The sequence below is a fragment of the Larimichthys crocea genome, chromosome XII (genome assembly GCF_000972845.2).
Source record: "Larimichthys crocea isolate SSNF chromosome XII, L_crocea_2.0, whole genome shotgun sequence".
NCBI lineage: Eukaryota > Metazoa > Chordata > Actinopteri > Sciaenidae > Larimichthys > Larimichthys crocea.
Genome location: NC_040022.1, coordinates 13,016,407 through 13,031,681, shown reverse-complemented (window position 1 = coordinate 13,031,681; position 15,275 = coordinate 13,016,407). Strand labels below are relative to the sequence as shown.

The following is a 15,275-nucleotide window of genomic DNA, read 5'->3' as shown; positions in this document are numbered from 1 at the left end:
TCAAGACTGCTGTCAGTGCCTCTGCATGAAAGCAATGGTCACTGCACAGAGGATAAAAACATTCCTATCATTCATCTTGGGGGTCAGATTGGAACATGTACAGGAAATATGAATACTTGAATGTAGCATAGTATTTATTCCAGTGTCATGGTCGTGTTTTAATCGAGCTCACTTGCAAGGTAACCCTCAAAGAACATTCAATCAATCATCAGTGTGTTGAGGGTAGACAGTCCAATTCAAAGCCACCATGATAAGGGCACGACCCTGCTTCGGTACCCCCTTTTTCCCGATTGGCTACACTTGCTGTCACATGCAAGTACTGTCCAATGAGCATAATGGGTTTCATCTCGTGGGCGTTCCCGTTTGCGCTCCTGCTGCCGAGACCGGGAGCGGAGCCAGTGTGCAGCACCGTCTATCAGCAGCACCGACAACACGGTGAGTAAGAAGAACGCATCATTCCAACCGTTAACGTGAACGAATCATGTATTAGGTGACCACGAGAAGTAACGGAGCGCGCGCGCGTGTGTGTGTGCTTCAGTGATAGCTCCATCTGACTTTGTCCAGCTAAGCTAACCCGCTACGTGCTATCCGTGGCTGTGGGGTCTCGGTCTCGTCTCCTCGACCATTTTGGTGTCTGTCTGGCCACGGAACAGTATCCGAACACAGACACGACGTTCCGTTCCCGCCTCTCTTAAGTCACTCGGCTGGCAGACATGATAAAGTGTGTGGTGTTTCTGTGTTTTTCGCTTCGGTTCGGCGGTGAACGGGTGCTGCGTTTTTGTGGGGGTTGTTAGCTACAGTTAGCCGCCGTCCCCAGTCTGGCTCTGCACTGAATTAAAATGGCGTCTGTTTTTTTTTTTTAAATTCCCCTGATGCAGCTGTGGGCTCTCAGTCCCAGGACTGTTCGGATACTCGTCCAGAAGTGGAGCCCTCTTCGACATGAAGGCTTTGTTTGTATGAGTGCAGGTTTAACAGGTGTAGTGGGAGTTTGTGTGTGTGCCACACTTCACTAACCTGTTGACTAAAACATAAAAACACACAATACGTGTTTATAACTTCACATCATCTGTCTGTACTACATACTCTAACCACATCACCTCTGTAATGCTGTGGTTTGTTCACTGGAGGACTGTGGGCGTGTCACGGTCACTGTATGAGATGTCCTGTCTAGAGTAGTCACGATACCAAAATGAGTAACCAAGTACTATACCAGACAAAATATCACGGTTCTGGGTATTATCGTGATACTGCAGCCTTTTTTTATTTATTATTTTTATGAACTGCAATGTATTTGTACAAGTTAGTTACAAGGGAGTAGCATGCAGTGAGAAGTCGAGAGGAGAGCAGAGGCGGCCGCTATGTAGCGGAAACCGGCACCAGTAGTTTAGTAATCCACGGTAGTACCGTCCTGTAGAATTTCTAGTATAGTAGGAAGCGTTACCATTTGGCACCGCGGGGTACCGTGGGTATCTGCCCACTCACTGTTTCACCTTAATCACACAGGAGCAGTCAGTCATCCATGAAGGAGCTTGGGTTGACCTCTACACACAGATGAATCGTTTATCAGTAACACAGCTCTTTGTAGTGTGTTTATGTCTACAATCGACTAACTGAAATATGAATTTCCACATCCAAATGAACCCATGTGCTTAAAGTCTGATCTGTAAGTGAAAGCAGGGCTGCGTTCAGTCCCTAAGGCATGTGTGGCTGTGCTGTTACTACAGCTGGTGATCACTATGTTTCACACAGATGTTTTGTCCTCAGGAATACTTAGTGTGTTATGGGAATTTTCAAAAGAAAAACCCTTGAATAAGGATGACTGGATTCAAAGTATCAAAGTTTAAGTTTTTCTTATTTATTATTCTTGTACAAGAAGGAGCGTTTAACAGTGCAACACACAAAAGGGGTTACAGAGAAAAGGCTCCCTCAGGAGCTCTAACAGTTGGTTCTTATACAATTTTCTCAAAATGGGCTGTCTCGGACACCCCCCCACTGACAATTTCCTTTTTTGGTTTTCCGCTCAGTAATGAACATTATGCTTGTTGTCCAAAATGACACCTCCCTTAACCTGTCTCTCTTGTCCTTGAACTATTTTTTTTAATCATCTCTCACTGCCAGCCTCAGTAAACACATGCCAGATAAGGGGAGTGGACGAGATATGTAAAAGACAGAAAACACACACACTCTCTATAAGAGTTCAAACATCTGCACCCCAGTATACTCCTAATTTTTATAACAGTGAATATGTTTCATTTATTGAAATCAAATATGCGTGCCTTCCCTCCATCCGTCCTCAGTGGATTGAGCTTGAGTTTTCAGTTGGCTGCCAGTAAGCCTACGGTGGTGACAGAGGTTTGAATTCTGCCGTGCTGATAAGTTCTGTTAAATGTGTGTGCCCCCCCCCTCCACAGAGACGGACTGCAACGTTGTCATCTGCTGCAGAGAAACCACTTTTTAACAGGCTCATCCACTGGATACAGGACTCACCACGGCCTCGAGAATAACAATGGTAATGATTTAATTTGTCTTTATTTCATTAGGAGAAGCTTCTCTGTTTGGTGTGTTTTCTGTCTGACAACAGGTGGGCAGCCAAAGCACCGGGCACACTGGCCTCTTTGTTAAATGTCACCGTTAACGGGACAAATAAATGTGTCACATCTAATTTAAGTCTCACGGCTGGTGCCAGCTTTTTGTTTCTCCAGTCTGCCCGGGGCTTTAGGAACACATGCTGCAGCTTCCACATCAGCGCTCTCCTCTAAATTGGCTGTAGCTGTCTGTGCATGTGCTCGGCTTGTGTAATCACTGGTGTTAGAAGCTTGCCCTGCACATGAGATCTTGTTGTTCAGTTTTTAATTAATCAAAGACAAGTGAGCGACAGAGAAGGTAGGTCTTTAATCTTGATGAATATACCACACTAGGTTTACCAAGAGCCTGTCCTATAAAACAGGATTAATAAAGTTAGCTGATTAACTGTTCTGAAAAAAACCTGGAATCTTTTCAAATCTGCAACATGTACTGAAGTTCAAGAGCTGCTCTGGCTTTTATTTGTTCCAGGCATACCAGTAACCCTGCTTAATGCGACAGGCTTCTGTATAAATAGTAACAATCTGTTGTTTTAGTCCTCCCTGCCCAACTCACAGTGAGGTGTTGAGGCATTATTACAAGTATAGTGAAGAGCTTGCTCTGTACCATAACAGAGATAATAATATGGGTCCTCCAAGTGTGATGTCACAATTTTTTTCATATTTTGGGCTATAATCTGTTAGTCTTTGTCTTCAGTAAATGATCTTAACCATCTTGTGTCTTTTCACCCATAGCCTCCTCCAATGCGCCACCGCTCCATGCGTGTCTTCATGAATGACGACCGCCATGTCATGGCCAAACACTCTGTCATCTACCCAACTCAGGAGGAGCTGGAAAGCGTACAGAACATGGTATCCCACACAGAGCGTGCCCTCAAGGCTGTCTCTGACTGGCTGGATAAGCAGGAGAAAGGAACCTCCAAGTCTGACTCTGATGGCACAGACGCTGAGAGGTGAGGAGATGTCAGGGATGTTGATCACTCTGTTAGAAATAGTTTAATTATCTTACCATGTCTCTCTATCTGCTGTGTCTTGTGTTAGCGAGCACAAAGATCAGGCCACACGCTCTCTGCGTGGTGTAATGAGAGTGGGCCTGGTTGCCAAGGGCCTGCTACTGAAGGGGGACCTGGACCTGGAGCTGGTGCTCCTCTGTAAGGACAAGCCCACCATCAGTCTGCTGAAGAAAGTGTCTGAAAACCTTGTTACACAGCTCAAGGTGAGAACATCGCTCAGCTCGTTCAGTGTGCTGAGTAATGTGATAACATTTTCATTGTTGTTCAACCAATGAGGCTGATACTGATACTGACATTTGAGAGCACATGTTTTCATATATCCAGTGTTTTAAACATAAACACATCAAATTTTAAAAACCAATCCTGTTGTTTGGAGTTTTTGATTTAGAAAGCAGAATTTATTTACTCTACACTTTCCTGCACTCTGCACATACCACGTGGGCTCATGAAGCCAGACGAATGCATGAACTAAAAGAAGCAACAAAAGCTTCTGTCGCAAACATTTCATTTGTAAATATTGCCTTTTTTTGTATTATTGTATTAAATAACTCCTCTGAATATAAAAACAAAATGAGATCTTTGCTTTTATGTAAAGGACTTTAAGTTGCACGGTGGTGCAGTGGTTAGCTGTTAGTTCTCTCCAGGTACTCCGGCTTCCTCCCACAGTCCAAAGACATGTGCTAGGTCAATTGGTGACTCTAAATAGTCCGTAGGTATGAGTGTGAATGGTTGTTTGTCTCTATGTGCCCTGTGATAAACCCCCCGCCACTCACCCAATGTCAGCCGGAACAGGCTCCAAGCCACAAAGCACACCAAACAATTCATTGATTAATTAAGATAAATAAAAGTCACAAACTTTGTTGAGCCTTGTCTCTGTTGTGTCTTAAACCTTTTATTTTTGAAACACTGTTTCTCAGGCGACAGAAGATAAGTATGTGGTGACGCAGCACATACGCGAGGCCAGTATCGTCATCAAGAACACCAAGGAGCCCCCTCTCACCCTCACCATTCACCTGACATCCCCTCTGGTTCGTGAGGAGATCGAGAGGGCTGCAGCCGGAGGTAAGCTCCTACACAAGGACCTCAAGTGTTGCTTTTAGCGGCACCCCTCCTCAAGCAGGGAGGTCAGCCAGGCAACCAGGCTAGACAGATATTGTTTATTGGGCCTTCAATGGAGCTAGGGGACAAGAATGCACTGTCACATAATGAAACTGCGCTATGCTTATAGCTCTCTAGACACTCTCATAGTTCCATGTAATGTAATTGTACATTTTTGATGGCCCAATATACAGTATAGGGCAGGTAGTTTACTGATTGCTGAAATCATGGCTTTCTCTCCCCCCATTAATGATCAAGGGCACCAACGAAATGAAGGCTTACTGAGAATTTAACCAAATACAAAAAGAGAGACCACTTTGTTTGCATGTGTTTTATCATTGATGATGAACGGTTTGCATTGCAGCAAAAATGAGTAGCAAAACATGTGGTGAAACTGTCCTTGGTTCTTAGACCCAACAGTGGGCTATTGACTGTCTCTGATGTCCTTAGCAGGGAAGGCTCGGGGTCACAGATAATGACAGGGGACACTTGATTCTGCATCTATGTCCAACTACACTCAAATCCAGGGCATTCGCCCCAGTTGTTAGATAGCCCTAATCTAAGGCATTAATGAAATATGCACATAATTATTAAGCTTAATTGTGGCTATACAAGAACAGAGTAAAGCTTTCCAGTTGTTTGAGAGTACTCAACAGTAGTGAGGGTCTCAGTCTAAGCAGGTGTTGAACCTTGACCTTATCTGTAGCCCCATGCTAACAGTGATGCCCAGTTTGGGTCTTTTTTAAGCCATCAGTTTTGCTGCAGTGTGGACTTGTTTTGATACCCACTTTTTGTGCATCTGATAACTTCTGCCTGTGGTTCCAATTCTGATTCTCTCTGTCAAGCCTTCTAGTTTGTCAATTTTTAGGGACGCTGGACCTTTGACCAACTGGCCGCTCTCTGTCTCGGAAGGGGCAAAGTGCAGTGTACCCAGTATAGGGGCAAAGGGGAGGGGCTCTACCTCCTGATAACGCCTCAAAAAGAAAAGCAGACCTTTTCTAAGCACTGAAGCATCACCTAAAGCAACCATGTAGAGACAACCTCCCATTTGATACAACCAATTATCCCTTAATAAGTGCACATTTTTATGTCAGGGATTATTTTAGGATTTTTAATTTTACTAAGTCAAGTTCTACCCACTTCACAACAACACTGTCGTTCTGGTGTGTCTGAAGTCTAATCATGTGTGCCGGGCCGTGCAAAACCATATTAACTGGGAGGTTGAGAGTGTTTGGTGGTTCTGCAGTGGAGGGGTCCCCCTCCCCTTCCCCCTCCTGCCTGTGGTTTGGGAAGGCTGCCTGTGTTCCCCCTGGCCGGCTGACAGAACTCCCCTTGGTCAAACTGTACCTTGTCTTCTTATTCCACCTGCCAATAGAATCGCTTTCAGTCAACGATCCCCCGGATGTTCTGGACAGGCAGAAATGCCTAACTGCCTTGGCGTCTCTCCGCCACGCTAAGTGGTTCCAGGTTTGGATCTTGTCTTTATTTGTCTCTAAAACAGAAGTAGTTTTGAGTTTGGTTTTATGCTATATGTTCTTTTGTCTTTTATTTGGGCGTTCCATGTGTTATTTTTCTTTATTTACTCTTTTGAAGTGTACTTCCTGTAGTAATACTCGATGATCTGGATGTTTGTTTCTTAGGAAACCTTTGTCATTACACTGTTGTAGAGTTGCTTTGCTCACTTAACAGGTTCTACTTGCAGTGCCATATTTATTTAAAAGAAGTTCAAAGCTGCTTTTTAGACCCCAAGTTCATTAGTGTCCCTTACAGCTGCTTAACTCAATCAGCAAACCCAATCTGAAACTAATCCACCATGTATCCAGGTGCAATATTTCTCTAATGTCAGTGTTGGTGTGAGTGAGTTGTTATTTTCACATTTCTGTTACTTGTAGAGCACTTTCTGCTGCCCCATTCTGTAGTTTGGAAGAGAAGATGTTTTTTGTAGTGAACCATGTTCTGAGAATAATTCACTCGAGTATCGTGGCCTGTGTCATCTTCAGCTTTCACTCTATAACGATCAGCGCTCCATCTCTGCAGCTTTTGTAGAGTATGTGGCCTCGACTTCCTGCTCTCTGGCTGTTTCTGTGACTGTGTGCCACAAAATCCACAGGAATATTGCACCTTGAGTCCTTTCTTTTTTCTTTTTTCTTTTACTCTCACTGACTTAACCATCACCCTATTCAATGACAGTGCACTCTTTTTAAGTAGTTCACTTGGTTCTCACAATCGAGCTGTATTTAGTTTGTGGTGGCTTTATTTACACGGATGTAATTCATAAGCATGTTTTTCCCCCACAAACACAAATGTTTTCTGTCTGATAACTACACCATCAATCATGTTGGCTATTGACTGACAGCCATGATCATAAGTAGGCTCTTCAACAGAGTGATCAAGCATTATTCACCCAATATATCCATAATGACAAAGCTAAGCTGTTCTAGTCGGTGTGGCTTTATTTTCATTTCCTTCATATGTTTGGATGTTCATGTTACTTTACACCTCACACAGTCTTCATCCTTGACTAAGGCTGCTTGTCTTCCTCGTGCCCCCTCCCCTCCCCCCCACCCCCCTGCTTGTGTCCCCAGGCCAGAGCCAACGGGCTGCGTTCCTGTGTCATCGTCATCCGGATCCTAAGAGACCTGTGTGCCCGCGTCCCTACATGGGCCCCGCTTCGTGGCTGGGTGAGCGGGAGCCTCGATATACCAAAGTCTTTTTTTTAAAGCTCTTTAAATATGCAGGAAGTGTTTTTCTTAAGACCAAACAGGCTGCTCTGAATCTGAAAGCCTTCTTTGACGTTCACGTTTCCTTTGATAAAGCGGGGTCTCAAAGGCAGCACCCATCGCACTTGTTAAATTGCAGAGATTCTATCTAATGCAGTGACCTAAAATCACTCTGTGTTTGTGACCGAGCTTAAAAATAGCATCCTCAAACAAAGGCTCTCCCTCCCTCTCCCACTTTGCAGCCACTGGAGCTGATCTGTGAGAAAGCCATTGGCACAGGGAACCGGCCCATGGGGGCAGGAGAAGCTCTGCGGAGAGTTTTAGAGTGTCTGGCTTCAGGAATCCTCATGGCAGGTGTGTATGTGTGGAGTTTTCTCATTTTAAAGGTTCAGCTTGTTGCTGTTTTCTAAGGTGAATGATAAACTTCAATGGTGTAACTGTAACATGTGCTGCAGATGGTGCTGGAATCTCTGATCCATGTGAGAAGGAAGCCACAGATGCTATCGGTCACTTGGACCATCAACAGAGAGAAGACATCACAGCGAGTGCACAAGTAAGTGAAACAAAGTATGCATGCATGCGTTCACAGTGTAGTGAAGGTGAAATTGACCCCGTCTCTTGTATCTTCAGCATGCCTTAAGACTGTCAGCTTTCGGACAGCTTCACAAAGTGCTTGGAATGGATCCACTTCCCTCGAAGATGCCCAAGAAGCCTCGCAGTGAGACTCCCATTGATTACACAGGTACACCAGGATAACCGAGAGAGTCATCACTTTAGAGACTTGCTGCTATAAATGTAATACAATAAGGTGCCCATTTCTGATGACGATGTCTGTGATGCAGTGCAAATCCCACCCAGCACAGCGTATGCCCCACCAATGAAAAGGCCCATAGAAGAAGAGGAGGGGACGGATGACAAGAGTCCAAATAAGAAGAAGAAAAAGCTGCAGAAGAAATGTAAGTGTTCTATTAGATTTCATCTCTCTATATATATATATATCTGCCCTGCCAAAATGTGTGTTTCTCACTGTGTGTCATGTTCTTCCACCAGCTCCAGAGGAGAAGGCTGAGCCTCCGCAGGCTATGAACGCCCTGATGAGGCTCAATCAGCTGAAGCCTGGTCTCCAGTACAAACTGGTTTCTCAGACTGGCCCCGTTCACGTTCCAGTCTTCACGATGGCCGTGGAAGTAGACGGCACGACCTTCGAGGCTTCTGGTCCATCCAAGCGCACTGCCAAGCTGCACGTAGCTGTGAAGGTCAGGAACGGTCCATTCTGTTATCAAACCCTACTGCTTTTCATTTGACTCTTTGTTTGACATTTCCTACTATGAATGTGTGTAAATAACTGCAGGTCCTTCAGGACATGGGGCTGCCCACAGGAGTGGAACTAAAGACTGCTGAGCCAGTAAAATCAGAGGAGACCGTAGTAGCTGCCACAGTGGAGGAGTTGAGGCCAGTAGTCACACCGGTTGAAACTGCCACTGCTGCCACAGGAACAGCCAATGCAGACACCACTGATGCTGTAGAGGTACAGGGCTGCTTCTGTGTGTCACAAAGTGGTGATTGAGCTTTTTGTTTTTCACTTCATGATTTTACTGATTACGTCTTCCTTTGCAGACCGCTCGCCAACAGGGACCGATCCTGACCAAACACGGCAAGAACCCCGTGATGGAGCTGAACGAGAAGCGCCGCGGCCTGAAGTATGAGCTCATCTCGGAGACCGGCGGCAGCCACGACAAACGCTTCGTCATGGAGGTGGAGATAGACGGTCAGAAGTTTCAGGGGACAGGATCCAATAAGAAGGTGGCCAAGGCTTACGCTGCACTGGCTGCTTTGGAGCGGCTCTTCCCTGAGGGCTCTGTGGCTGAGGCTGCTAAGAAGAAAAAGGGACCACCCATGGTATGAAAAGTTTGTTTGTTTTTGAAATCCGATCCCTAGAGTTAAAACTTGAGCATTAATGTTTATATTTTTTTAGCTACATATAACTTCCTGTCATAAAGTGAAACAGTTAAAAACAGTTGCATTGATAGAGCAGAACATAAATACAACTCATGCAACACAATTAATAAAGCCTTACTGTGAAGAGAAGACTGAAGAAATCAGAAAGACAAGCTGAAATCATTATTTGGATACTTTGTCTTCAATTGCTCAAAATGATTAATTAAACCAAGTATCAAAAAGATGGTGATTAATTTAATTATTTAAAACTAATAGATTCGGGGTGTAGATTAGCTCAGTTGGTAGAGCATCCACCCCATGTATGAAGGCTCAGCAGCGGCCCAGGGTTTGAATCCGACCTGCGGCCCTTTACTATCTAAAAAAAAAATAAATAAATAAATTTTGTTCCCTGTTTAGCACGCTCAAGGCTTCGGCATGATGGGAGCCTCTGGAGTCGGAGATGGGGCCATGCCCAGAGGCAGAGGACGTGGAGGCAGAGGTCGAGGGAGGGGCCGGGGCTTCAATAATGGAGGAGGCTACGGCCAAGGAGGTAAACACTCACTTCTACTGTACACACACACACTGTGTGTACTGATGAAAAGAGTATACTAAACACATGTCGTCCTCCTAGGTGGATTTGGAACGTACGGTTACGGGAACAGTGCTAACTCCGGATACAGTGAGTATTCATTTCACCCGTTCTAGTCCTAGTTTGACTGGAGATTTCCTCTTTGTTTAGGATTTAGCAGAAAATCCAAACAAATGTCTGTGTGTCAGCATAGATGTTGTCCTGGGGCAGGGCGGTGCATCTGACCAGGACTGGGAAAAAAAACAACTTTACCTCTTCTTACCTGTGTTAGAACTGGCTCACTAGGAATTATAGCCCACGATAGAAAACTGCAGACGAGACCCTTAAATGCTGAAACATGTTGGGGTGTTCCCAGGTCCATGATTTTACATTTCTCTGCTTTAAGCCACAGGGTTGAATCTGTTTTTGACAAGCCCCGTCCTCTTATGAGAACCCCATTTCTTCCCTCTGGCAGCCTGTTCTGAGGACTGACCTACTTGAGCGTGACAGGAGCAGAGAAATCTAAAAACCCAACAACTCATTTTAAAAGCAATCTGACCAAATGAGTCATTCCACTGCCGCCTTTATGGCAGAAGAAAAAAAAAAAATCAAATAAACAAATCTAATTTTGATATTTTCTTCCCTTCTCTGCCCTGTCTCACTCTTTAGGTGACTTTGTCTCAGACTGCTATGGCTACCACGAGTTTGCGACATAAATCTTCCCCAGTCTTAAAAAATCAAAAACAGTCCTGTAGAGAGGATAAAAGTGGACAAAATACTCAGTAGTGTTCCAGCAGCATCATGAACTCCCTTCGCCACCAAGTCCACAACCCTGGGAATACAGTGACAACAACCCCTCCGCCCTGTCTTGCCAATCCACTTGTCATGTCCTGACACCTCGGGGAGACGATGTGCCACTGCATGCACGTAGCCATAAATCGCCTTCTGTTCTGTCAAGTTGCTGTGGACGTACCTGAACACCCGGACATCCCCGAGCCACCCGCAGGGCTGATTAACTGTAGATTGCCTCCATGTGTGGGACCGGGGGGGGAGACAGGGCCTTGTTTCTGTTCATTTGGATCATGATTAAGTGAAGGCCTGTGGGAACTGGACACCATGCTTCATTTTGGATTCTTGTCAAGACTGACGCAGCCTGGTTTCTCTCTCTGTCTCTGTACTGTTCACTTAGACGACAATACTGAGAAAGCTGTTTTTATTGTCACTTCCAATCATGATTAAGCTGATCCTGTTTTCTGTTGCTTTTGATAACTGGCTGCATTGTTTCCGTTAAATCTGCTGTTTGTCATATCAGCAACACTGTTTAGTCATGGCTACACTGAATGCATGATGGTCTTACTTTTGTTTGGTATTTGCAATATTCCATCTGTATGAACCGAGGCTGTTAGCATCACGTTTGCACACAGACTGGCTGAAGTAGAACATCTGATGTATGTTTGGGAACGGAAGACTGGCTCTAGCTGTTTTTTTATGTTTTTGTTTTTTTTAATAAATGTGACATCACCATACATTACTGTGTTACTCCAGGGTCTGAATTACTTTCTGAGTACACGTCAAGAGTCCATAGCATTAGCTGTTGACATATGTTCTGCCCTTTTTAAGACTGTGCCATGCTGTTATTTATTATTTCCCAGATTACTACAACAATGGTGGTACAAATGGAGGAGCCGGGGCATCAAGCAGCCCATCAGGTGGCCCTCCCCCCAGCACAGCACCAGGATCAGCACAGGGCTCCTATGGTTCATACTACCAGAATGACGGCGCCTACTCTGCCACTTCAGCAGCCAAACCCCCCAAAAAGAAACCCCCAATGCACAAGGGAGGAAAGCCACCCTTTCCAGGTCCCCCAGGGGCGAACACTGGATCTGTGGGGGGTTACCAGTCCAGCAGCCCTGCAGGGCAGGGCTCATATAACCAGTATGGCCAGGGCTATGGGCAGGGAAAGAAGAGTTTCAACCAGAACCAGGGGGGGCCAGGTGCATACTCGTACAGCACCGCCTACCCGAGCCAAGTGACAGGGGGTGCTGGAGGTGGCCAAGACTACAGTTATGAAGGTGAGTTATGGAAATGTTCAGGTCAACAGCAGAGTACTGCTGTTATATGACTTTTTATTTCCACATGATGAAAGATTCCATCTTTGTTTTTTTTAGAACAACATAACACTTCAGCTCGCTATATCACAAATATTTCACAACATGTGATCATTAACAATATGCATAAAAATGAAACATTTCCTGTTATCATCTGATAACTTGTTATAACAAGAAGCACTGTAGGCAAAATATTTAATAAGGCAGCTGTTTTCAGAGGAAGTGCGCTAATACAGGTGTCAAACATACGGCCCGTGGGCTATAACTGGCCCACCAAGGCCCAATGCAGCCCACTGGACGTGTGAAAATTGCAGAGAAGTCATTTTAATACTCAACGTAAAAATTAAATGACTATATTATTCTGTTCCAAAATACATGACTTAACATTTTGTCTGTAAGTTATAACATCAGTATGAGAATGAGGAAAAACAGACATGTTGACAAATTTCTCTTTTTAAGGTTGTTTATCATGTGATCATAAATGAATGGTTCATTCACTGTAAAAGTGAAAAGTCTGGAGGTGGTGTTACGCTAAATGGTTTCACTGGTCCGTCCGCTCATTTGCGCTTAAATTTGGGTTTTATGTGGCCCATAAACTAAAAGGAGTTTGACACCCCTGCTCTAAAAGCTAACTTCCAGATGTTTCCCTCAGGAGTCACTGGAGAGGAAAAGTAAGGAGTGAATATTGGACATAGATTCACTAGGTGGTCAGAAACATGACTATAAATGGAAGCTCATGTTTACGGATGTGGAAGAAACTGGCATCAAAGTTTTCTGCTATGAAGCTTTATACGCGTTTCCCTTTTGTATATTTGCTCCACTAATTGTCACTTTAAACACTCTAGGTTTTAACAACCAGTCCAACTACAGCTCACAGGGAGGTGGTGGAGGAGGTGGCAGCAACAACGGCAACAACAGCAACAACCAGGGCTTCGGTGCCAACCACTCTCAGTACCACAGCCCAGTGGGCTACGGCAGGGGAGAGAGCAGCATGAATTACCAGTACAGATAGACTGTGTCACTGTGTGTGTGTGTGTGTGTGTGTGTGTGTGTGAATCATCGGCACCCTGCATCAGTGTCTGAAGCCTTCTCCAAAGAAAGTGATAGACGGCTTGGCTGTGCGCTCTGCCTTTTCCATGTTAGCTTCTTCTGTGCTTTGGTTTCTGTGCGGCACACAAGGGCACAAAACGACTGTCTGGACTGTAAGTGTCAGAGCTGAGTTATGGCTGAATTTAGTGGTCTGGTCAGTGCTTAGTCTTGTGTTTTTAGGTTCTTATTTTCATTTTAATTTTTTTTTATCTCTGCTCCTCATCCTCGTCACTAAATATGAAGGCTGACGCTGGAGATTACTCACTCACTCGCTCTGACTGGTTTCTTTTCTTCTAAAGAGTTGTGTGGTGACAACATTTTTTCTCGTGTGAAACTAGTAACATCTTGTAGTTGAAACTACAAAGGTTGATGTAATTTTTGTAACAATTCAATAGACCAGAATATCTTCTTCTTTTTCTGCCTCGCTTGTAATTTTTGCTTCTTTTGTAATAGTGTAGTTATTTTAATAAATGGTTTTGGAGATTACTGGAAAGTACATTTACATTCTGATGTCTGTTTCTGCTCAATGTAGCTTTTTGATTGGGTAGGATTTGTTCCTGTTAATGTATAACAAACTGTGTTTGTATTAATAAACAATTTTTATTTTGAATAGGTAAGTTGTGAATTATTATTAATAGCTCAACAGCATATGGGCTTGTGACTGATCTATAAATCATTGGTGATTGATTCATCGTATGGCATTGAAATTGACAATCTAATGGTCTTTCCACAGAATCCTCTTCTGTCTGACCATTTTTAATAACCTTTGAGTTCATATTACTGGACTATAAGCCTTTGTCCAGAAACTCCTACAGCAGATGTTTATCTGATAATGCTGTAGCCATCCTTCAGTATTGAATTCCTTTAGGTCTAAAGGCCCACTAGCAATGACTTCATGAGCTTCTTTAATGATAAAATTATAACTTGATCTGCATTCTGATACAGCAAGTTTGGAAACAGCTGTAAAACCTGATAAGTATTTAGACTCTTTTTTTCTCCCATCGACCTTCATCAAACAACTTTAATCATTTCTGCAGCTAAGCCGTCAACCTGTCTCTTAGACTCCATCCCAACCAGGCTGCTCAAGGATGTTTTACCTGTGGTTAGTCATTCTTTATTGGATACGATTAATCTGTCTTTATTATCAGGATATGTACAACAGTCCTTTAAGGTAGCTGTAATTAAACTTCTTCTTAAAAAGCCCACTCTAGACCCAGAGGTCTTAGCCAACTACAGACCGATATCAAACCTTCCCTTTCTGTCTAAGATACTTGAGAAAGCTGTAGCTAATCAGCTGTGTGACTTTCTCCATAACAATAGTCTATTTGAGGATTTTCAGTCAGGATTTAGAGTGCATCATAGCACAGAGACCACATTAGTCAAAGTTACAAATGACCTCCTAATGGCATCAGACAAAGGACTCATCTCTGTACTTGTCCTGTTAGATCTTAGTGCTGCATTTGACACCATTGACCATTAAATTCTTTTACAGAGACTAGAACATCAAATTGGCATCAAAGGAACCGCCCTAAGCTGGTTTAAGTCGTATTTCTTAGATCGATTTGTTTGTTCACGTCAATGATGAATCCTCCATGCATACCAAAGTTTGTCATGGAGTCCCACAAGGTTCTGTACTTGCACCACTTCTGTTTAGTTTATATATGCTTCCTTTAGGGAACATTATTAGGTATCACTCTATCAATTTTCATTGTTATGCCGATGACACCCAGTTATATTTATCGATCAAGCCTGATACAACCAATCAGTTACCTAAACTCCAAACATGCCTTAAGGATATAAAAAGTTGGATGACCTACAATTTTTTGATGTTAAATTCAGACAAAACTGAAGTTCTTGTAATTGGACCCAAACACCTCAGAAACTCTCTTTCTAGAGACTTAGTTACATGCATTTTAACCCAGACACACACATGCAGTACAACGGCATAGACATGCAAATGTGGAGAGAGGGTGGAGTGGAAGTGATGGGCAGCCAGCCAGACCAGTTGGGAGGGGGTCGGTGCCTTGATCAAGGGCACCTCGGCAGTGCCCAGGAGGTGAACTGGCACCTCTCCAGCTACCAGTCCACCTTCCATATTTTTGGTCCATGTGGGACCCTCCGGTTCCCAAGCCAAATCCCTATGGACTGAGCTACTGCCG

General features: G+C 44.0%; 1 protein-coding gene across 2 annotated transcripts; it reads left to right on the top strand.

The window, feature by feature from the left end:
• The first annotated feature begins 308 nt into the window (after window positions 1-308).
• Window positions 309-13,726, top strand: ilf3b (interleukin enhancer binding factor 3b). 2 transcript variants are annotated; one of them, XM_010744969.3, is made up of 18 exons: window positions 309-435; window positions 2,412-2,509; window positions 3,318-3,535; window positions 3,624-3,798; window positions 4,513-4,657; window positions 6,069-6,160; window positions 7,279-7,374; window positions 7,656-7,767; window positions 7,869-7,966; window positions 8,044-8,155; window positions 8,256-8,369; window positions 8,464-8,669; window positions 8,765-8,941; window positions 9,031-9,312; window positions 9,769-9,901; window positions 9,983-10,030; window positions 11,572-11,991; window positions 12,873-13,726. In XM_010744969.3, the coding sequence occupies exons 2-18, from the start codon at window positions 2,507-2,509 to the stop codon at window positions 13,037-13,039; spliced, it is 2,598 nt and encodes an 865-aa protein (XP_010743271.1). In that variant the 5' UTR covers window positions 309-435; window positions 2,412-2,506; the 3' UTR covers window positions 13,040-13,726. The 2 variants fall into 2 exon arrangements, with proteins under 2 accessions (XP_010743271.1, XP_010743272.1); XM_010744970.3 differs by lacking the exons at window positions 11,572-11,991; window positions 12,873-13,726 and adding an exon at window positions 10,589-11,447.
• Window positions 13,727-15,275: the final 1,549 nt, after the last annotated feature.

Bases quoted from the DNA above. Each gene is read 5' to 3' on its own strand.
- ilf3b (XM_010744969.3), top strand. The intron at 3,799-4,512 runs GTGAGAACATCG...ACTGTTTCTCAG, and splicing joins ACCTTGTTACACAGCTCAAG to GCGACAGAAGATAAGTATGT. The intron at 8,370-8,463 runs GTAAGTGTTCTA...TTCTTCCACCAG, and splicing joins GAAAAAGCTGCAGAAGAAAT to CTCCAGAGGAGAAGGCTGAG.